Genomic DNA, 22,822 nt, shown 5'->3' with positions numbered 1-22,822 from the left:
GACATATGATGGGGTCCCTGGCTCTTGTCAACCTGAGCCCCAGTCCTGCTGGCCCGTTGGTGGGACATGTATACTTCTGTTCACCTTTTTATTAAGCTATGTTGTTCTAGCTGCCACCCCTTGGTGGAAGGGCACATTGATGTCTCTCTCTCTCTCTCTCTCTCTCTGTTCTTGTTCTTCTTTTTCTTCTTCTTCTTCTCCTTTCTCTCTCTCTCTCTCTCTCTCTCTCTCTCTCTCTCTGTCTCTCTCCCTCTCTCAAAAATCAATAAAAGATTTTTTAGCCAAACTGGTGTTTCTTAGTGGTTGAGGGACGACCTATGAACCCGAAGGTCACAGTTCGATTCCTGGTCAGGGCACAGACAAGAATTAACCAATGACCCCTAGCTTCTATGGCTCAGTGGATAGAGGGTTGGACTGTGGACTCTGGAAGGTCCCAGGTTGGATACTGGTCAAGGGCACATGCTCTGGTTATGGGCTCAATCCCTAGTAGGGGGCGTGCTGGAGGCACCCGATGTATGATTCTCTCTCATCATTGATGTTTCTCGATCCCTTCCTGTATGAAATCAATCCTATATAATAAAAGCCTAATATGCTAAGTGTCCAGTTGACTGGTCATCTGTTCAACCATCCAAAGCATAATATGCAAATGATATGCTAACGTTGCTCAACTGCTCACTAAGACATGCATTGACCACCTGGGACAAGACATTCAGACTTGTAAGTCAGCTTGCTGCTTGGGTCTGGCTGATCGGACTGAGTGAGATGGGCTGGACACACCCTGGAGCCCTCCTATGGTTCTGCCCCAGCTGGCCAAAATCCCACATCCCACCCCGGCCCCGATCATGCACTGGTGGGATCCTTTGGCCTTGCCTGTATGCTCTTGTAATCTGGGACAACTCATGGGATGTCAGAGAGCCAGTTTCAGCCGATCCCCGCATGCCAGGCCTTGGGAACACACTGGTGCATGAATTGGTGCACCAGGCCTCTAGTAAAAATATATTAAACAGAGACAGACAAAGAAAAAAACCTTAACCCTGAAAATATTAGCCCAGCCCCAGTAGACAAGGCTCAAAGACATCACTGGAAATAGTTTTCATTTAAATGACCAGCGTTCTCATTGTTTGATCTCCTGAGGTTCGTCAACCAATGCTACCCTCTCCAAAAAAAGAACGAATGTTTGTGGGACCACTGGTGTTTTATGCTGATCATCTCTTTCCTTGAGGAATTGCAAGGGATGCCAGGGATCCTCTCTTGGAGGCTCCAGCCAGCTCTAGCATCTAGCTCTGGATGCATTTGTGTTTTTAGTTGTGTTTAGCACTAAACAGTCCCAAACAAAGCCCAGTGATCATAAAATTCATCTAGCATCACACCAGAGAGAGGCAGCTGGAGAGGGAGATGGAGGGAGCCCCAGAAATCAATTTCAGGGCACCCATTGTTGCATTAAGAGATCACTGACTGCTGATTAATTTCTTCTCTGGTAGGAAAGTGTTTGCAAATGCACAGTGAGACTTTTAATGCTGATTACTAGGGAGCATGAGGGATGTGTTTCTAAGGTGTGTTTCTCATAATTAAATATTGCACTTAGGGCCAAGCTGGGGTGGTTCTGTGGCTGATTGTTGACCTATCAACCAGGAGGACACGGTTCGATTACCTGTCAAGGGCACATGCTCGGGTTATGGCCTCGATCCACAGTAGAGGGCATTTGTCAGGCGGCCAATCCGTGATTCTCTCTCATCATGGATGTTTCAATCCCTCTCGCTTTTCCTTCTTCTCTGAGTCAATGAAAACATTTAAAAAATATTAAGCAAGTGTTGCATTCAGATGACATGCACATTGTTTGAAAATAGTTTATTATTTTTTTTCGTTTAACATACCAGGTGTGTAGTCATTTAAATACGACCATGTGCCCAAGCTGGTTTGGCTCAGTGGATAGAGCGTCGGCCTTTTTTTCATATAAATTTTTATTGATTTCAGAGACAAAGAGAGAGGGAGAGAATTAGAAACATCCATGATGAGAGAATCATCGATCGGCCAACTCCTGCATGTCCCTCACTGGAGATCAAGCCCACAACCTGGGCATGTGCCCTTGATGGGGAACCAAACCCGAGACCTTTCAATTCGAAGGCTGACACTCTATCCACTGAGCCAAACCGGCTATGGCCTATTGGACTTTTTCAAAGGGTGGAAATGCCTTGAAGAAAAACGAAGCCTCTCAGCATTCATGTCACAGTGATTTCATGAATTCATGTGATTCATGGGTATTTCAACTTACCTCACCATTCTTTCCACATTTTTCCTGTAGATGCGAACTCTGACTAATAACGAAGCTTGTTGGTAAACAGCATGTTTGTATAAGAATCCTAGGAAATAATTTTACAAGATATTAACTCTGACCTTACCTGTTCTGGGAGACTTGATGTACTTCAACCTTAGAACCAGGAGGACAAAGTCTCTGATAATGCACACTGGACCGTCACTTGACCACTTGCAAGATCTTTATCAGATTACATTGTGCCTGTGGTCATGTAGAGAACTGCTCAAGCCCCTCCCACTGACCTCTTTGCTCTGTTTGGCCTCTTTCTCCTTATTAAAGCCTCTGCCTGGACTATATGTGCAGAAGGGTTTGGGGACGAGCTTTCCCCATCTTCTCAGGATGCCAGCACCTGAATAAACCTCTTTCCTTCCTCATCACCACCTGTCTCACTGGACTGGTTTCTGGGGTGTGAGTCAAGGGAACCTTGTTTTTTCTAAACACATGGACTTCTGGGAATATGTGTATCATGGTCATCTTCTTTCTTCTGCAGGTGACAGGGGGAAGCAGAGACCGGTCACAGAGGAAAGGAGCAAAGAACGGTGCTTTCCCTTCAGAGCAAGAAGAACAGGTAAGAAAAAGATGGATGGGAGGAGGAGGAAGGATTGGGGATGGAGTCTGATCTGAGGGAGGAATTTGGACTTTGTGGACTGAAGGGAGTTTAACAGCAACACCATACAGCTCTTGCCAAGAGAATGGCTGATGATTGGGGGAGGGAGAGATCATTCCATAAGTGTTGTTATGAGACCTCAGGATTCCTACTTGCTGTTTCACCTGTCACTTTGTTTCCCTATTAGCTATCCCAAATGTCTGTCCGTCCCTGAATATTTTGGCACTGCCTCTCTCACCAGCACTTGAGGAGCAAGACCTCTGTTAAGAAGCCCAGGTGGACGCTGACATTTGCTTTGTTCCTCTGCCAGCTGTTAAAGGTAAGGCATATTATTTGCATATTTTTTGCCTGGGGTGGTTTGCTCTATGGTTTGTGAGTTCCCTCTGAGATGATCAGAAATAAGGTGTTGGTGTCAGGACAAAAAGAAAAGTTGAACAAACTACAAAGTTTTCATTAAGAAAAAAAAGAGAAGAAAAGAATAGAAGGGAAAAACGCCAGGCTGGCATGGCTCAGTTGTTCCGATAAAACCTGAGGTTCTATGTTAACTGTCATTTAAAAAATGTTTTTTTTAAGATTCTATAGGACCATCATACATTCATAGAGGCATATTTTACCTTAAGTAATTTTTGTGCTGTTTTATCGAGAAGAGAGCTCTAAAACTGAAAAGAAAGAAAAGTTGAGATTTTTAAATTTGCAAAATAAACCAAAGGCCACCACAAACACAACCATAAAAACCATAAAGATAAAAGCCGAGGTAAAATAGGTTTGGAAAACACATCCCCTGTCTTTCGATGCCAGGACCAAAGTAGCCGGTGGCTCTGAGGAGCTGTGGCTGTTGCTCCTCGGACCACGGACAGGTCACGGCGGAGCTCCCATCGAAGGTGCACCTCCACTCGCACCCCATCTGCCTGAGTATCCGTGGGCACTCGGTGTATGAGGATGAGGACCACCGCACATGGCTGCATCTCGACATGGATACAGGAGGTGAACGGCAAGTACGGTTGCGCCAGGAAGACAACCCCAGTGGGCATATATCACACACCATCTGCCCGCTGAACTCGAGCACCATGCCTTTGATGTGGACACTCCAAACTGGCAGCCATTACCGGGACACCAGGGGCCAGTTCTGGCGCATTGTTCACCACATCAAGGAGAATGGCAGGGAGGAAATGATCCTTGAGATGATGGACGCCTCGTAGGACATATGATGGGGTCCCTGGCTCTTGTCAACCTGAGCCCCAGTCCTGCTGGCCCGTTGGTGGGACATGTATACTTCTGTTCACCTTTTTATTAAGCTATGTTGTTCTAGCTGCCACCCCTTGGTGGAAGGGCACATTGATGTCTCTCTCTCTCTCTCTCTCTCTCTCTGTTCTTGTTCTTCTTTTTCTTCTTCTTCTTCTCCTTTCTCTCTCTCTCTCTCTCTCTCTCTGTCTCTATCTGTCTCTCTCACTCTCTCAAAAATCAATAAAAGATTTTTTAGCCAAACTGGTGTTTCTTAGTGGTTGAGGGACGACCTATGAACCCGAAGGTCACAGTTCGATTCCTGGTCAGGGCACAGACAAGAATTAACCAATGACCCCTAGCTTCTATGGCTCAGTGGATAGAGGGTTGGACTGTGGACTCTGGAAGGTCCCAGGTTGGATACTGGTCAAGGGCACATGCTCTGGTTATGGGCTCAATCCCTAGTAGGGGGCGTGCTGGAGGCACCCGATGTATGATTCTCTCTCATCATTGATGTTTCTCGATCCCTTCCTGTATGAAATCAATCCTATATAATAAAAGCCTAATATGCTAAGTGTCCAGTTGACTGGTCATCTGTTCAACCATCCAAAGCATAATATGCAAATGATATGCTAACGTTGCTCAACTGCTCGCTAAGACATGCATTGACCACCAGGGACAAGTCATTCAGACTTGTAGGTCAGCTTGCTTCTTGGGTCTGGCTGATCGGACTGAGTGAGATGGGCTGGACACACCCTGGAGTCCTCCTACGGTCCTGCCCCAGCTGGCCAAAATCCCACATCCCACCCCGGCCCTGATCATGCACTTGTGGGATCCCTTGGCCTTGCCTGTATGCTCTTGTAATCTGGGACCACTCATAGGATGTCAGAGAGCCAGTTTCAGCCGATCCCAGCATGCCAGGCATTGGGAACACACTGGTGCATGAATTGGTGCACCAGGCCTCTAGTAAAAATATATTAAACAGAGACAGACAAAGAAAAAAACCTTAACCCTGAAAATATTAGCCCAGCCCCAGTAGACAAGGCTCAAAGACATCACTGGAAATAGTTTTCATTTAAATGACCAGCGTTCTCATTGTTTGATCTCCTGAGGTTCGTCAACCAATACTACCCTCTCAAAAAAAAAGAACGAATGTTTATGGGACCACTGGTGTTTTATGCTGATCATCTCTTTCCTTTGAGGAATTATGAGGGATGCCAGGGATCCTCTACTGGAGGCTCCAGCCAGCTCTAGCATCTAGCTCTGGATGCATTTGGGTTTTTAGTTGTGTTTTGCACTAAACAGCCCCAAACAAAGCCCAGTGATCATAAAATTCATCTAGCATCACACCAGAGAGAGGCAGCTGGAGAGGGAGATGGAGGGAGCCCCAGAAATCAATTTCAGGGCATCCATTGTTGCATTAAGAGATCACTGACTGCTGATTAAATTCTTCTCTGGTAGGAAAGTGTTTGCAAATGCACATTGAGACTTTTAATGCTGATTACTAGGGAGCATGAGGGATGTGTTTCTAAGGTGTGTTTCTCATAATTAAATATTGCACTTAGGGCCAAGCTGGGGTGGTTCTGTGGCTGATTGTTGACCTATCAACCAGGAGGACACGGTTCGATTACCTGTCAAGGGCACATGCCCGGGTTGTGGCCTCGATCCACAGTAAAGGGCATTTGTCAGGCGGCCAATCCGTGATTCTCTCTCATCATGGATGTTTCAATCCCTCTCGCTTTTCCTTCTTCTCTGAGTCAATGAAAACATTTAAAAAATATTAAGCAAGTGTTGCATTCAGATGACATGCACATTGTTTGAAAATAGTTTATTATTTTTTTTCGTTTAACATACCAGGTGTGTAGTCATTTAAATACGACCATGTGCCCAAGCTGGTTTGGCTCAGTGGATAGAGCGTCGGCCTTTTTTTCATATAAATTTTTATTGATTTCAGAGACAAAGAGAGAGGGAGAGAATTAGAAACATCCATGATGAGAGAATCATCGATCGGCCAACTCCTGCATGTCCCTCACTGGAGATCAAGCCCACAACCTGGGCATGTGCCCTTGATGGGGAACCAAACCCGAGACCTTTCAATTCGAAGGCTGACACTCTATCCACTGAGCCAAACCGGCTATGGCCTATTGAACTTTTCAAAGGGTGGAAATGCCTTGAAGAAAAACGAAGCCTCTCAGCATTCATGTCACAGTGATTTCATGAATTCATGTGATTCATGGGTATTTCAACTTACCTCACCATTCTTTCCACATTGTTCCTGTAGATGCGAACTCTGACTAATAACGAAGCTTGTTGGTAAACAGCATGTTTGTATAAGAATCCTAGGAAATAATTTTACAAGATATTAACTCTGACCTTACCCGTTCTGGGAGACTTGATGTACTTCAACCTTAGAACCAGGAGGACAAAGTCTCTGATAATGCACACTGGACCGTCACTTGACCACTTGCAAGATCTTTATCAGATTACATTGTGCCTGTGGTCATGTAGAGAACTTCTCAAGCCCCTCCCACTGACCTCTTTGCTCTGTTTTGCCTCTTTCTCCTTATTAAAGCTTCTGCCTGGACTACATGTGCAGAAGGGTTTGGGGACGAGCTTTAACCATCTTCTCAGGATGCCAGCACCTGAATAAACCTCTTTCCTTCCTCATCACCACCTGTCTCACTGGACTGGTTTCTGGGGTGTGAGTCAAGGGAACCTTGTTTTTTCTAAACACATGGACTTCTGGGAATATGTGTATCATGGTCATCTTCTTTCTTCTGCAGGTGACAGGGGGAAGCAGAGACCGGTCACAGAGGAAAGGAGCGAAGAACCGTGCTTTGCCTTCAGAGCAAGAAGAAACAGTAAGAAAAAGATTGATGGGAGGAGGAGGAGGAAGTATTGGGGATGGAGTCTGATCTGCTGTTAGAATTTGAACTTTATGGACAGAAGAGAGTTTAGCAGCAAAACCATACAGCTCTTGCCAAGAGCATGGCTGAGGTTTGGGGAAGGGAGAGATCATTCTATAAGTGATGCTATGAGACCCCACTAATCCTACTTGCTGTTTCACCTCTCTCTTTGCTTCCTGTTTTCCCGTTCAGCAATCCCAGGTATCTGTCTGTCCCTGAATATTTTGGTCTTGCCTCTCTCACCAGCACATGAGAAGCAAGACCGCTGTTAATAAGCCCACCTGGACGCTAACGTTAGCTTTGTTCCTCTGCCAGCTGTTAAAGTAAAGCATATTATTTGCATATTACTTGCATGGGGTGGGTTGTTCTATCATTTGTGAGTTACCTCTGAGATGATCAGAAAAAGGTGGTGTAGTCAGGACACAAAGAAATGTTGAACCAAGTACAAGGTTTTAATTAAGAAAAAAGGAAAGGAAAGGAGAGAAGAGAAAAGAAATGAAAAGAAAGAAAAGAAAAGAAAAGAAAAGAAAAGAAAGAAAAGAAAAGAAAAGAAAAGAAAAGAAAAGAAAAGAAAAGGAAAGAAAAGAAGGGACAAGAGCCCGGCTGGTGTGGCTCATTTGTTTAGCTTAAATCTAGGAACCAGGAGATGTCAATTTGATTCCCTGTCAGGGCACATGCCTGGGTTACAGTCCTGAGGCCCAGTAGGGGGCATGCAGGAGGCAACCAATCCGTGATTCTCTGTCATCATTGATCTTTCTCTTTCTCTCCATCCCTTCCAACCTGAAATCAGTAAAACTATATGAAAAAAATGAAAGAATAGTCATGGCACAGTAAAGTAGAGCATTGAGTGAATGCAATCCTATATAATAAAAGCCTAATATGCAAATTGACCAAATGGCAGAGCAACTGCTCACTATGACACACACTGACCCCCGGGGGCAGATGTTCATGTCAAGAGCTGTCTACTGGTATTCAGTGCACTGCCACAGGGGAGCGCCGCTCAGCCAAAAGCCAGGCTCACAGCTGCCGAGCATAGGGGTTGGTGGTAGCATCCACGGCAGCACTAAAACGGGCCTAAGCCGTCAGTTGGACACCCCTCAAGGGGTCCCAGACTGGGAGAGGCCTCAGGGTTGGCAGAGGGACCCCCCACATTGCATAGATTTTTGTGCACTGAGCTTCTAGTAATATTATAACTGTGTATGGTGGAAGACGGGTATGAGGTTAATTGCATGATTTCTTAGTCTTTTATATAATGTCTAATCATTGGGGTGTACTCCAGAAATGAACCTAATGTTCTATGTCAACTGTCATGTAAAAAATATTCTTGAAAATCCATAGGACCATGTTACCTTCATAGAGTCATGTTTTACCTTAAGTATGCTTTATACAGGTTTTTCAAGAAGAGAGATCCAAAGCTAAAAAAGAAAGAAAAGTTGAGCTTTATAAATTTACACAATAAAGCAAAGGCAACCACAAACACAACCGTAAAAACCATAAAGATAAAAGTTGAGGTAAAATGCATTTGCAGACCCCATCCTCTGTCTTTCGATACCAGGACTGAAGTAGCAAGAGGCTCTGAGAAGCTGTGGTTTTTGCTCCTTGGACCACGGAGGGGTCATGGCCCAGCTCCCATCAATGGTGCACCTCTACTCACACCCCAGCTGCCTGAGGCGTAGGCCCTCGGTGTATGAGGACGAGCATGGACGCACATGGTTGCCCCTCGTCATGCAGCCAGGAGGTGTCCTGCATGTACGGTTGCGCCAGGAAGACTTCCCCAGTGGGGACATCCCACTCGTCACCAGCCCGCTGGCCTTGTGCGCCATGCCTTCGATGTGGACGCTCCACCTTGGCAGCCAGTACCTGGACTGCAGGTACCGGTTCTGGCGCATCGTGCACCACATCAAGGAGAATGGCGTGGAGGAAATGGTCCTTCAGTTGATAGAGGACGCCTAGGACACGTGATGTTGTCCCTGGCTCTTGTCAACCTGAGCCCCAGTCCTGCTGGCCTGCCGGTGGATAGTTCTCTTCACCATTTTACTAAGCTCTGTTGTTCTATCTGCCACCTTCTGGGTGCAAGGGCACATTGATGTCTCTCTCTCCTTGTTCTTCTTCTTCTTCTTCTTCTTCTTCTTCTTCTTCTTCTTCTTCTTCTTCTTCTTCTCCTCCTCCTCCTCCTCCTCCTCCTCCTCCTCCTCCTCCTCCTTCTTTCTTTCTTCCTTTCTTTCTTTCTTTCTTTCTTTCTTTCTTTCTCTCTCTGTCTCTTTGTCTCGCTGTCTCTCTCTGCCTCTATCCCTCTCTCTCAAATCTATAAAAGCATTTTGAGCCAAGCTGGTGTTTCTAAGTGTTTGAGGGACGACCTATGAACCCAGAGATCACAGTTCGATTCCTGGTCAGGGCACAGACAAGAATTAACCAATGAGCCTTAGCTTGTTTGGCTCAGTGGATAGTGGGTTGGACTGTGGACGCTGGAAGGTCCCAGGTTCAATTCTGGTCAAGGGCACATGCTCTGGTTGTGGGCTTGATCCCATGGAGGGGGCGTGCAGTAGGCACCGGAAGTATGATTCTCTCTCATCATTGATGTTTCTTTCTCCCTTCCTGTATGAAATCAATCCTATATAATAAAAGCTTAATATTCTAAGTGTCCAGTCGACAGGTCATCTGTTCAATCAATCAAAGCATAATATGCAAATGATATGCTAAGGTTGCTCAACTGCTCACTATGACATGCATTGACCACCAGGGACAAGACTTTCAGACTGGTAGGTCAGCTTGCTGCTGGGTTCTGGCTGATCGGGACTGAGTGAGACATGCTGGACACACCCTGGAGCCCTCCCATGATCCCTCCCCAGGTGGCCAACATCCCGTGTCCCTCCCCAGATCTAATGTTGCAACGTTGGGGTCCCTTGGCCTGGCCTGTGGCCTCTCATAATCTGGTACCCCTTGGAGGATGTCAGAGAACCAGTTTCAGACGATCCCGCAGCCCAGGCCAAGGCACCACACTGGTGCATGAATTTGTGCACCAGGCCTCTAGTAAAAATATATTAAACAGAGACAGACAAAGAAAAAGACCTTAACCCTGAAAATATTAGCCCAGCCCTAAGAGACAAGGCTCAAAGACATCACTAGAAATAGTTTTCATTTAAATGACCAGCATTCTCATTGTTTGATCTCCTGAGGTTTGACAACCGATACTACCCTCTCCAAAAAAAAGAATGAATGTTAGAGGGATTATGGTTGTTTTATGCTGATCATCTCTTTCCTTTGAGGAATTAGGATGGATGCCAGGGCTCATCTCCTGAAGGCTTGAACCGGCTATGTGTGTGGCTTTAGCACCTAGTTCTGGATGCATTTGGGTTATTAATTGTGTTTAGCACTAAACAGCCCCAAACAAAGCCCAGCGATCATAAAATTCATCTAGCATCGCACCAGAGAGAGGAGGCTGGAGGGGGAGCCAGAGGGAGCCCCAAAATCTATTTCAGGACATCCATTGTTGCATTAAAGAGATCACTGACTGCTTTTTAAATTCAGTGGCTGAACATGGACCTATCAACCAGGAGGTCACGGTTTGATTCCAGGTCAAGGGCACATGCCCGGGTTGCAGGCTCCATCCTTAGTAGGGGGCATGTGGGAGGCTTCCAATCCCTGATTCTCTCTCATTATGGATGTTTCTCTCCCTGTCGTTTTCCGTTCCTCTCAGAGTCAGTAAAATCATTTTAAAAAATATTAGCAATTGTTGCATTCAAATGGCCTGCAAATTGTTTTAAAATAGTTCGTTATTTTTTTGGTTTAACATACCAGGTGTGTAGATATTTAAAAATGCCCTAGCGCCAGTGCTGGTTTGGCTCAGTGGATAAAGTGTAGGAACATGGATGGAAGGGTCCAGGTTTGATTACACTCAAGGGCACAGGACCAGGTTGCGGGTTCTATTCCCAGTGGGGGGGGACGTGCAGGAGGCATCCAGTCGATGATTCTCTCTCATCAGCACTGATGTTTCTATTTCTCTCTCCCTTACACTCTGAAATCAATAAAAAATATTTACATATATTTTTTATAAAAGAGCCCACGCCTCCAGATGTGTCATGTGTCGCACTGCAGACACTCTGTCTCATGACCCTTCTGGGCTCAATCCTTTTGAGGGCAGTATGAGGGTGACATTTGAATTTTTTTTTTGTCCCATATATTATTTTATTATTTTATTCTTTTCTCCTAAATGCAAACAGGCACATATCAGACTTTTCCTTATGGCCCCATTCATCTTTCCTTCCTAACTGGGGAAGAGTTTGCCTCAGTCCAGGTCATTGAGCTGGGAGTTGTATTTAATTTTTCTTTTCAGTGAAGGATGGAGAGGGAGAGGGTTAGAAACATCCATGATGACAAAATCATGGATCGGCTACCTCCTGCAAGTCCCTCCCTGGGGATCAAGCGCACAAACTGGGCATGTGCCCTTGACCGGGAATCAAACCTGAGACCCTTCAGTTCGTAGGCCTACAATATATCCACTGAGCCAAACCGGCTAGCGCCAATTTGACTTTTTCAAAGGGTGGAAATGCCTTGAAGAAGAAAGAAGAATTTGAGCATTCATGTCACAGTGGGAATTACGTCTCACCTCAACATTCTTTCTAAATTGTTCCTGTAGTTGAAGACTCTGACTAATAATGAAGCTTGTAGGTAAACAGCATGTTTGTATAAGAATCCTAGGAACTAATTTTAGAAGACATGAACTCTGAATTTCCCAATTCTGGGAGATTTGATGACCTTCGATCTTAAAACCAGGAGGACAAAGTCTAGGATGATGCACACTGGACCGACACCTGACCACTTGCAAGATCCTTATCAGATTGGACGTTGCCTGTCGGCACGTGGAGAACTACTCAGCCCCCCACCCCCACCCCCCCGACCTCTTTGCTCTGATTGGCCTCTCCCTCCTTATAAAAGCCTCTGCCTGCACTGAGATGTGCAGATAGGTTTTGGAGCAAGCTTCCACCCTCTTCTCAGGTTGCCGGCACCTGAATAAACCTCATTCCATTCTCACCACCTCCTGTCTCACGGGACTGGTTTCTGGGGTGTGAGTCAGGGGAACCTTGTTATTTCTGGACACATTCCTAGTACATGAACTTACTGGAATATGTGTATCATGGCCATATTCTTTCTTCTGCAGCTGACAGGGGGAAGCAGAGACTGGTCACAGAGGAAAGGAGCGAAGAACGGTGCTTTGCCTTCAGAGCAAGAAGAACATGTAAGAAAATGATGGATGGGAGGAGGAGGAGGAAGGATTGGGTATGGAATCTAATCTGACGGAGAAATTTGGACATTGTGGACTGAAGAGAGTTTAGCAGCAAAACCATACAGCTCTTGCAAGAGCATGGCCGAGGTTTGGGGAAGGGAGAGATCATTCTATAAGTGATGTCATGAGACCTCAGGAATCCTACGTGCTGTTTCACCTATCACTTTGCTTCCTGTTTTCCCATCCAGCTATCCCAGATGTCTGTCTGTCCCTGAATATTTTGCTCTTGCCTTTCTCACCAGCAACTGAGAAGCAAGACCGCTGTTAAGAAGCCCACATGGACGCTGACATTAGCTTTGTTCTTCTGCCACGTGTAAAAGGTAAAGCATGTTATTTGCATATTACTTGGGTGGGGTGGTTTGTTCTATGGTTTGTGAGTTCCCTCTGAGATGATCAGAAAGAAGGTGGTGTTGTCAGGACAAAAAGAAATGTTGAACCAACTAAAAAGTTTTCATTAAGCAAAAAAGAAGAGAAAAGGAAAGGAAAGAAAAGAAATAAAAAGAGCCCATCTGGCATGGCTCAGTTGTTTAGCTTAAACCTAGGAACAAGGAGATCTCGGTTTGATTCCCTATCTGGGCACCTGCCAGGGTTACAGTCTTTGATATATATATATATATATGATTTTTTTACAGAGAGATAGGGAGAGGGATAGAGAGTTAGAAACATCAATGAGAGAGAAACATCGATCAGCCTCCTCCTGCACACCACCCCTGGGGATGTGCCGGTAACCAATTTACATGCCCTTGACCAGAATCGAACCCGGGCCCCTTCAGTCCACAGGACTTTGCTCTATCCACTAAGCCAAACCGGTTAAGGTACGGGTTACAGTATTGATCCCCAGTAGGGGGCATGCAGGAGGCAACCAATCTGTGATTCTCTGTCATCATTGATCATTCTCTTTCTCTCCATCTCCCTTCCTCTCTGAAATCAGTAAAACTATATGAAAGAATAGTGATGGCACAGTAAAGTAGAGCAATGGACCAAACAGCAGAACGACTGGTCACTATAACATGCACTGATCACTGGAGGCAGATGCTCATGGCAGGAGCTGTCCACCGGTGGTCAGTGCACTCCAACAGTGGGAGTGCCAGTCACCCAAAAGCCAGGCTAAGAGCTTCTGAGCACAGGGGGTTGGTGGGAGCCTCCACGCCAGCAATAAAGCGGGCCTAAGCTGACAGTTGGTCATCCTGCAAGGGGTCCTAAACTGCAAGAGACTGAAGCGCTGACTGAGGGACCCCCCCCCCCCCCGCAAGTGCATGAATTTTGTGCACTGAGCCTCTAGTTATATTGTAATAGCTGTGTACAGTGTCAGATGGGTTTGAGATTAATTGCATGATTTGTTGGTCCATTACATAATGTCTAATCATTGGGGTGTACACCGGAAAGGAACCTAATGTTCTAAGTCAACTGTCATTTAAATAATGTTTTTAAAATTCTATAGGACCATGTTACCTGCAAGGAGTCATATTTTACCTTAAGTACGTTTTGTACAGATTGTTCTAGAATTAAGACCTAAAGCTAAAAAGAAAGAAAGGTTGAGATCTATAAATTTGCAAAATAAACGAAAGGGAACCACAAACACAACCGTAAAAACCATAAAGATGAAAGCCTAGGTCAAATGCATTTGGAGACCCCATCCCCTGTCTTTCCATACCAGGAATGAAGTAGCAAGAGGCTCTGAGAAGCTGTGGCTGTTGCTCCTTGGACCACGGAGGGGTCATGGCCAAGCTCCGGTCAAAGGTGCACCTCGCCTCCCACCCCATCTGCCTGAGGCGTGGGACCTCAGGGTATGAAGACGAAAACAATCGCACATGGTTGCACCTCATCATGGAGACAGGAGATGTCCTGAAAGTTCTGTTGCACCAGGTAGACATCCCCATTGAGGATATAGCACTCACCCCAAGCACGCTGGCCTCGTCCACCATGCCTTTGATGTGGACGCTCCACTCTGGGAGCCAGTACGTGGACAACACGAACAGGTTCTGGCGCATTGTGCGCCACATAAAGGTGGATGGATTGGAGGAAATGATGCTTGAGCTGATGGAAGACTCATAGGACATGTGATGGGGTCCCTGGCTCTTGTCAACCTGAGACCCAGTCCTGCTGGCCTGCTTGTGGGACATGTATAGTTCTGTTAACCTTTTTACTAAGCTCCATTGTTCTATCTGCCACGCTCAAGTGCAAGGGCACATTGATGTCTCTCTCCTCTCTCTCTCTCTCTCTCTCTCTCTCTCTTCTCGTTCTTATTCTTCTTCTTGTTGTTGTTGTTCTTCTTGTTCTTTTTTTTTTTTTTTTTTTTTTTTTTAAAATATATTTTATTGATTTTTTACAGAGAGGAAGGGAGAGAGATAGAGAGTTAGAAACATCGATGAGAGAGAAACATCGATCAGCTGCCTCCTGCACATCTCCCACTGGGAATGTGCCTGCAACCAAGGTACATGCCCTTGACCGGAATCGAACCTGGGACCTTTCAGTCCGAAGGCTGATGCTCTATCCACTGAGCCAAACCGGCCTCGGCACTTCTTGTTCTTCTTGTTCTAGTTCTCCTCCTCCTCCTCCTCCTCCTCCTCCTCCTTCTCCTCCTCCTCCTCCTCCTTCTCCTCCTCCTCCTCCTCCTCCTCCTCCTCCTCCTCCTCCTCCTCCTCCGCCTTCTTCTTCTTCTTCTTCTTCTTCTTCTTCTTCTTCTTCTTCTCCTCCTCCTCCTCCTCCTCCTCCTCCTCCTCCTTCTTCTTCTACTTCTTCTTCTTCTCCTCCTTCTCCTCCTCCTCCTCCTCCTCCTTTCTCTCTCTCTCTCTGTCTCTTTGTCTCCCTGTATGTCTCTGACTCTCTCCCTCTCTCTCAAATCAATAAAAGCATTTTGACCCAAGCTGGTGTTTATCAGTGGTTGACGGACGAGTTATGAACCCGGAGGTCACAGTTCAATTCCTGGTCTGGGCACAGACAAGAATTAACCAACGAGCCCTAGCTTGTTTGGTTCAGTGGATATACGGTTGTACTGTGAAATCTGGAAGGTCCCAGGTTCGATTCTGGTCAAGGGCACACACTCTCGTTGTGGGCTCAATCCCCAGTAGGGGTTGTGTAGGAGGCACCCAATGTATGATTCTCTCTCATCATTGATGTTTCTCACTCCCTTACTGTATGAAAGCAATCCTAAATTAAAAAAACCTAATATGCTAAGTGTCCAGTCGACTGGTCATCTGTTCAACCAATCAAACATAATTTGCAAAGGATATACTAAGATTGCTCAACTGCTCTCTATGACATTCATTGACCACCAGGGACAAGATATTCAGATTGGTAGGTCAGATTGCTGGTGGGGTCTGGCTGATGGGGACTGAGTGAGACAGGCTGGACACGGCCTGGAGCCCTCCCATGGTCCCTCCCCAGCTGGCCAATCTCCAGAGTCCCTCCCCAGAACTAATGGGGCACCGGTGGGGTCTTTTGGCCTGGCCTGTGCCCTCTCCTAGTCTGGGAACCCTCGGGGGATGTCAGAGAGCCACTTTCGGCTGATCCCCGCAGGCCAGCCCGAGGCACCACACAGGTGCACGAATTAGTGCATCGGGCCTCTAGTAAAAATATATAAAACAGAGAAAGACAAAGAAAAAGACCTTCAGCGTGAAAATATTAGCCCAGCCCTGGTAGGCAAGGCTCGAAGACATCACTGGAAATAGTTTTCATTTCAATGACCAGCGTTCTCATTGTTTGATCTCCTGAGGTTCGTCAACCAATACTACCTTCTCTAAAAAAAGAACGAATGTTTGGGGATTACGGGTGTTTTATGCTGATCATCTCTTTCCTTTGAGTAATTACGAGGAATGCCAGGGCTAGTCAGGTGAAGGCTCGAACAGGCTCTATGTGTGGCTTTAGTGTCTAGCTCTGGATGCATTTTGGTTTTTAATTGTGTTTAGCACTAAACATCCCCAAACAAAGCCCAGCGATCGTAAAATTTATCTAGCATCACACCTTAGACAGGTGGCGGGAGGAGGGCCCTGGGTGAGCCCCAAAAATCAATTTCATATCATTCATGGCGGCATTAAAGAGATCACTGAGTGCTGAATAAATTCTCCTCTTGCAAGAAAGTGTTTGCAAATGCACATTGAGACCTTTAAGGCTGAGGACTGGGGAGCGTGAGGGTTGTGTTTCTAACGTGTGTTTCTCATATTCAAAATATTTTACTTCGGGCCCAGCTGGAGTGGTTCAGTGGCTGAGTGTAGACCTATCAACCAGAAGGTCACGGTTCGATTCCGGTTCAAAGGCACATGCCCAGGTTGCGGGTTCGATCCCCAGTAGGCGGCATTGGGTGACAGCCCATCCGTGATTCTCTCTCATCCTGGATGTTTCTCTCCCTCTCCTTTTCCTTCCTCTCTGAGACAATAAAACCATTTTAAAAATATTAAGCAAGTGTGGCATTCAGATTAAATGCACATTGTTTTAAAATAGTTTATTATTATTTTTGGTTTAACATACCAGGTGGGTAGTCATTTAAAGACGACATAGAGCCCGAGCATGTTTGGCTCAGTGGATAGAGCATCTGCCTTTTTTTTCAAATATATTTTTATTGATTTCTGAGAGGAAGGGAGAGGGAGAGAGTTAGAAACATCCATGATGAGAGAATCATGGGTCGGCACAACCTGCAAGTCCCTCACTGGGAATCAAGCCCACAACCTGGGTATGTGTCCTTGACTGGAATCTAATCTGGTACTCTTCAGTTCACATGCTGACGCCCTATCCACTGAGCCAAACAGGCCAGGGCCAATTTGACTTTTTAAAAGGCTACAAATGCCTTGAAGAAGAACAAAGCATCTCAGCGCTCATGGCACAGTGGAAATTACAACTCACCTCCCTATTCTTTCCACATTGTTCCTGTAAATGCAGACTCTGACTAATAATGAATCTTGTAGGTAAACAGCATGTTTGTATAATAATCCTAGGAACTCATTTAACAAGATATGAACTCTGACCTTTCCAATCCTAGGAGGTTTGCTGACATTAAACCTTAGAACCAGGAGGACAAACTCTATGATGACGCACTCTGGACCGCCATCTGACCACTTCAAGATACTTATCAGATTGGACTGTGCCTGTCGGCATGTAGAGAACTTCTCAAGCCCCGCCCCCTGACCTCTTTGCTCTGTTTGGAGTCTGCCTCCTTATAAAATCCTCTGCCTGCACTGAGATGTGCAGATGGGTTTTGGAACAAGCTTCCCCCATCTTCTCAGGTTGCTGGCACCTGAATATACCTCTTTCCTTCCTCACCACCACCTGTCTCAAGGGACTGGTTTCTGGGGTGTGAGTCAGGGAACCTTGTTTTTTTGGACACATTCCTGGTACATGGACTCCCTGGAACCTGTGTATCATGGTCATGTTCTTTCTTCTGCAGGTGACAGCGGGAAGCAGAGACCGGGCACAGAGGAAAGGAGTGAAGAATGGTGCTTTGCCTTTAGAACAAGAAGAAGAGGTAAGAAAAAGATGGATGGGAGGAGGAGGAGGAAGGATTGGGTATGGAGTCTAATCTGAGGGAGGAATTTGGACTTTGTGGACTGAAGAGAATTTAGCAGCAAAACCATACAGCTCTTGCCAAGAGCATAGCTGAGGTTTGGGGAAGGGAGAGATCATTCTATAAGTGATGTTATGAGACCTCACAAATCCCTCTGGCTATTTCACCTATCTCTTTGCTTCCTGTTTTCCCGTTCAGCACTCCCAGGCATCTGTCTGTCCCTGAATATTTTGTTCTTGCCTCTCTCACCAGCACTTGAGAAGCAAGACCGCTGTTAAGAAGCCCACCTGGACGCTTTCGTCCGCTTTGTCCCTCTGCCAGCTGTTAAAGGTAAAGCATATTATTTGCATGGGGGTGGCTTGTTCTATGGTTTGTGAGTTTCCTCTGAGATGATCAGTAAGAAGGTGGTGTTGTCAAGACCAAAAGAATAGTTGAAACAACTACAAAGTTTTAATTAAGAAAAAAAAAGAATAGAAAAAAAAGCCTGCCTGGCATGGCTCAGTTGTTTAGCTTAAACTTAGGAACCAGGAGATGTCGATTCGATTCCCAGTCATGGCACCTGCCCGGGTTAAAGTCTTGCTCCCCAGTAGGGGGCATGCAGGAGGCAACCAATCCATGATTCTCGGTCATCATTGATCTTTCTTTCTCTACCACTTCCTTCCTCTCTGAAATCAGGAAAAGTATATGAAAAAAACGAAAGACTAGTCATGGCACAGTTAAGCAGAGCATTGAGTCAATACAATATAATAAAAGGCTAATATGCAAATCGACAAAACGGCAGAACGACTGGTCGCTATGACACCCACTGACCACCAAGGGCAGATGCTCATGGCAAGAGCTGTCCACTTGTGGTCAGTGCACTCCCACAGAGGAGTGCCGCTCAGCCAAAAGCCAGGCTCATAGCTGCCTAGCACAGGGGGTTAGTGGGAGTCTCCACAGAAGCACTAAATTGGGCCTTAGCCATCAGTTGAATATCGCTCAAGGGGTCCTGGACTGGGAGAGGCTGCAGGGTTGGCTGAGGAACCACCCTGTGTGCATATATTTTGTGCACTGAACCTCTAGTAATATGTAATAACTGTGTATGGTGTCAGATGGGTATGAGATTAATTCCATGATTTCTTAGTCCATTATAGAAGGTCTAATCATTGGGGTGTACCCCTGAAATGAACCTAAGGCTCTATGTTAACTGTCATTTAAAAATGTTTTTAAAATTCCATAGGACCATGTTACCTTCATAGAGTCATATTTTATCTTACATACTTTTTGTACAGTTTGTTTGAGAACAGAGCTCTAAAACTAAAAAGAAAGAAAAGTTGAGATTTATCAATTTGAAAAATAAACCAAAGGCCACCACAAACACAACCGTAAAATCCATAAAGATAAAACCCGAGTTAAAATGCATTTGGAGACCCATCCCCTGTCTTTCCATACCAGGAACGAAATAGTGAGAGGCTCTGAGAAGCTGTGGATCTTGCTCCCTAAACCACGAAGGGGTCATGGTCGAGCTACTGTCGAAGGTGCACCTCACCTCGCACCCCATCTGCCTGAGGATCCGTGGGCACTCGGTGTATGAGGACGAGAAACATCGCACATGGCTGCATCTCGTCCTGGATACAGAAAGTGTCCTGCAAGTACGGTTGTGGCAGGACGACATCCCCAGCGGGTATATCGCACTCTCCACCAACCCGCTGATCTCGAGCACCATGCCTTCGATGTGGACACTACACCAGAGCAGCCAGTACTTGGACTCCATGGGCCGGTTCTGGCGCATCGTGCACCACGTCAAGATGGATGACATGGAAGAAATGATCCTTGAGCTGATGGAAGACTCGTAGGACATGTGATGGGGTCCCTGGCTCTTGTCAACCTGAACCCCAGTCCTGCTGGCCTGCTGGTGGGACGTATATAGTTCTGTTCACCTTCTTAATAAGCTCTGTTATTCTATCTGCCACCCCCTTTGTGCGAGGGCACATTGATCTCTCTCTCTCTCTCTCTCTCTCTCTCTCTCTCTATATATATATATATATATATATATATATCTTTTCTTGTTCTTCTTCTTCTTCATCTTCTCTCTCTCTCTCTCTCTCTCTCCCCCCCCCCCCCCACTATCTCAAATCAATAAAAGCATTTTTGAGCCAAGTTGGTGTTTCTCAGTGGTTGAGGAACGACCTATGAACCCGGAGGTCATGGTTCTATTTCTGGTCAGGGCACAGACAAGAATTAACCAATGAGCCCTAGCATGTTTGGCTCAGTGGATAGAGGGTTGGACTGTGGACTCTGGAAGACCCCAGGTTTTAATCTGGTCAAGGGCACATGCTCTGGTTGTAGGCTGGATCCACAGTAGGGGGCGTGCATGATTCTCTCTCATCATTGATGTTTCGCTCTCCCTTCCTGTATGAAATCAATCACATATAATAAAAGCCTAATATTCTAAGTGTCCAGTTGACCGGTCATCTGTTCAACCAATCAAAGCGTAATATGCAAATGATATACTCAGGTTACTCTACTGCTTGCTATAGCATTCACTGACCACTAGGGACAAGACATTCAGATTGGTAGGTCAGCTTGCTGATGGGGTCTGGCTGATCGGGACTGAGTGAGACATGCTGGACACACCCTGGAGCCCTCCCATGGTCCCTCCCCAGCTGGCCAACATCCCGTGTCCCTCCCCAGAATTAATAGGGCACTTGTGGGGTGCCTTGGACTGGCCTGTACCCTCTCGTAATCTGGGACCCCTCAGGAGATGTCAGAGAGCCAGTTTCGGCAGATCCCCACCGGCCAGGCTGAGACACCACACTAGTGCTCGAATTCCCCCAAACATTCGTTCTTTTTGGAGAGGGTAGTATTGGTTGACGAACCTCAGGAGATCAAACAATGAGAATGCTGGTCATTGAAATGAAAACTATTTCCAGGGATGTCTTTGAGCCTTGTCTAATGGGCCTGGGCTAATGCTTTCAGGCTTAAGGTCTTTTTCTTTTTCTTTCTCTGTTTAATATATTTTTACTAGAGGCCCAGGTTTCGGAATCAATCGCCAGCATGGGGCGTGTGTGAGGCGGCTGATCCGTGATTCTCTTTAATGCAACCATGGATGTCCTGAAAGTGATTTCTGGGGCTCCCTATGGCTCCCCCTCCAGCCTCCTCTCGCTGAGAAATGGGTGATGAATTTTATGATAGCTGGGCTTTGTTTGGGGCTGTTTAGTGCTAAACAAAATGAATCCCAATGTACACAGAGGTAGATGCTAAAGCCGTGATTTTCTCTCATCATGGATGTTTCTCTCGCTCTGGGTCTCCCTTCCTCTCTGAGTCAATAAAGTAAATTACAAAAACATTAGCAATTGTTGCATTTGGATGGCATGCACATTGATTTAAAACAGTTTATTATTTTTTTGGTTTAACATACCAGGTGGGTAGTTATTTAAAGACTACCTAGCGCCCATGCTAGTGTGGGTCAGTGGATAGAGCGTCGGCCTGTGGACTGAAGGGTCCCGGGTTCGATTCCGGTCAAGGGCACATGCACGGGTTGAGGGTTGAATCCAAAATGGGGTCGTGCAGTGGGCTGCCGGTCGATGATTCTCACTCATCATCACTGATGTTTCAATCTCTCTCTCTCCTTTCCTCTCTAAAATCAATCTATATATATATAGATTTTATAAATATATATATATATTTATAAAAGAGCCCACGCCTCGATATCTGTCATGTGTCACACTGCAGACATTCTGTCTCATGACCCCTTTGGGCTCGTTTCCTTCGAGGGCAGTATGAGGGTGACATTTGAACTATGTTTTTTTTCCGCACATTTTTTTCCTTTTTTTTTTCCTTCTCCTAAATGCCAACAGGCAGATGTCTGACATTCCCATAGGACCCGATTCATCTTTCCTTCCTAACAGGGGAAGAGTTTGCATCAGTCCAGGTCATTGAGCTGGGAGTAGTATTTAATTTTTTTTTCAGAGAGTAATGGAGAAGGAGAGAGGGAGAAACATCCATGATGAGAGAATCATGGATCGTGTGCCTCCTGCAAGTCCCTCCCTGGGGATCAAGCCCACAACCTGGGCATGGGCCCTTGACGGGGAATCAAACCTGGGACCCTTCAGTTCACAGGCCAACACTCTATCCACTGAGCCAAACCGGCTAGGGCCAATTTGACTTTTCCAAAGGGTGGAAATGCATTGAAGAAGAACGAAGCATCACAGCATTCATGTCACAGTGGGAATTATGACTCACCTCAATATTCTTTCCAAATTGCTCCTGTAATTGCAGACTCTGACTAATAATGAAGCTTCTGGTAAACAGCATGTTTGTATAAGAATCCTAGGAACTCATTTTACAAAATATGAACTCTGACCTTCCCAGTTATGGGATATTTGATGACCTTCAACTTTAGAACTAGAAGGACAAAGGATAGGATGACACACACTGGACCGACACCTGACCACTTGCAAGATCCTTATCAGATTGGACTGTGCCTGCCGGCATGTAGAGAACTTCTCAAGCCCCTGACCTCTTTGCTCTGTTTGGCCTCTCCCTCCTTATAAAAGCCTCTGCTTACACTGAGATGTGCAGATGGGTTTTGGAACAAGCTTCCCCCATCTTCTCAGGTTGCCGGCACCTGAATAAACCTCTTTCCTTCCTCAACACCACCTGTCTCACTGGACTGGTTTCTGGGGTGTGAGTCAGGGGAACCTTGTTTTTCTGGACACATTCCTGGTACATGGACTCCCTGGAACAGGTGTATCATGGTCATGTTCTTTTCTCTGCAGGTGACAGGGGGAAGCAGAGATGGGTCACAGAGGAAAGGAGTGAAGAACGGTGCTTTGAGTTCATAGCAAGAAGAAGAGGTAAGAAAAAATGGATCATAGGAGAAGGAGGAAGCATTGGGGATGGAGTCTGATCTGAGAGAGGAATTTTGACTTTGTGGACTGAAGTGAGTTTAGCAGAAAAACCATACAGCTCTTGCAAAGAGCATGGCTGAGTTTTGGAGTAGGGAGAGATC

The 22,822-nt window shown here is 45.9% G+C and overlaps 2 protein-coding genes across 2 annotated transcripts; both read left to right on the top strand.

Moving 5' to 3' along the window:
* The first annotated feature begins 8,665 nt into the window (after positions 1-8,665).
* On the top strand, positions 8,666-9,001 carry LOC139000470 (protein p13 MTCP-1-like). The gene has a single exon (XM_070402638.1). It carries the CDS (start codon positions 8,666-8,668, stop codon positions 8,999-9,001), a length of 336 nt encoding a protein of 111 aa, XP_070258739.1.
* A 10,324-nt stretch (positions 9,002-19,325) lies between these two features.
* On the top strand, positions 19,326-19,664 carry LOC139000469 (protein p13 MTCP-1-like). Its single transcript, XM_070402637.1, has one exon. The coding sequence runs from the start codon at positions 19,326-19,328 to the stop codon at positions 19,662-19,664; it is 339 nt and encodes a 112-aa protein (XP_070258738.1).
* The last annotated feature ends 3,158 nt before the right edge of the window (positions 19,665-22,822 follow it).

Source organism: Myotis yumanensis, unplaced genomic scaffold (genome assembly GCF_028538775.1).
Source record: "Myotis yumanensis isolate MYYU_CA2020_CCGP unplaced genomic scaffold, mMyoYum1.0.hap1 SCAF_24, whole genome shotgun sequence".
In the NCBI taxonomy this organism is placed as follows: domain Eukaryota; kingdom Metazoa; phylum Chordata; class Mammalia; order Chiroptera; family Vespertilionidae; genus Myotis; species Myotis yumanensis.
Note: the sequence above shows the minus strand (reverse complement) of the source record. Positions and strands in the feature narration are given on the sequence as shown.

Coding starts and splice junctions, on each gene's coding strand:
- LOC139000470 (XM_070402638.1), top strand. CDS start 8,666: ATGGCCCAGCTCCCATCAATGGTGCACCTCTACTCACACCCCAGCTGC.
- LOC139000469 (XM_070402637.1), top strand. CDS start 19,326: ATGGTCGAGCTACTGTCGAAGGTGCACCTCACCTCGCACCCCATCTGC.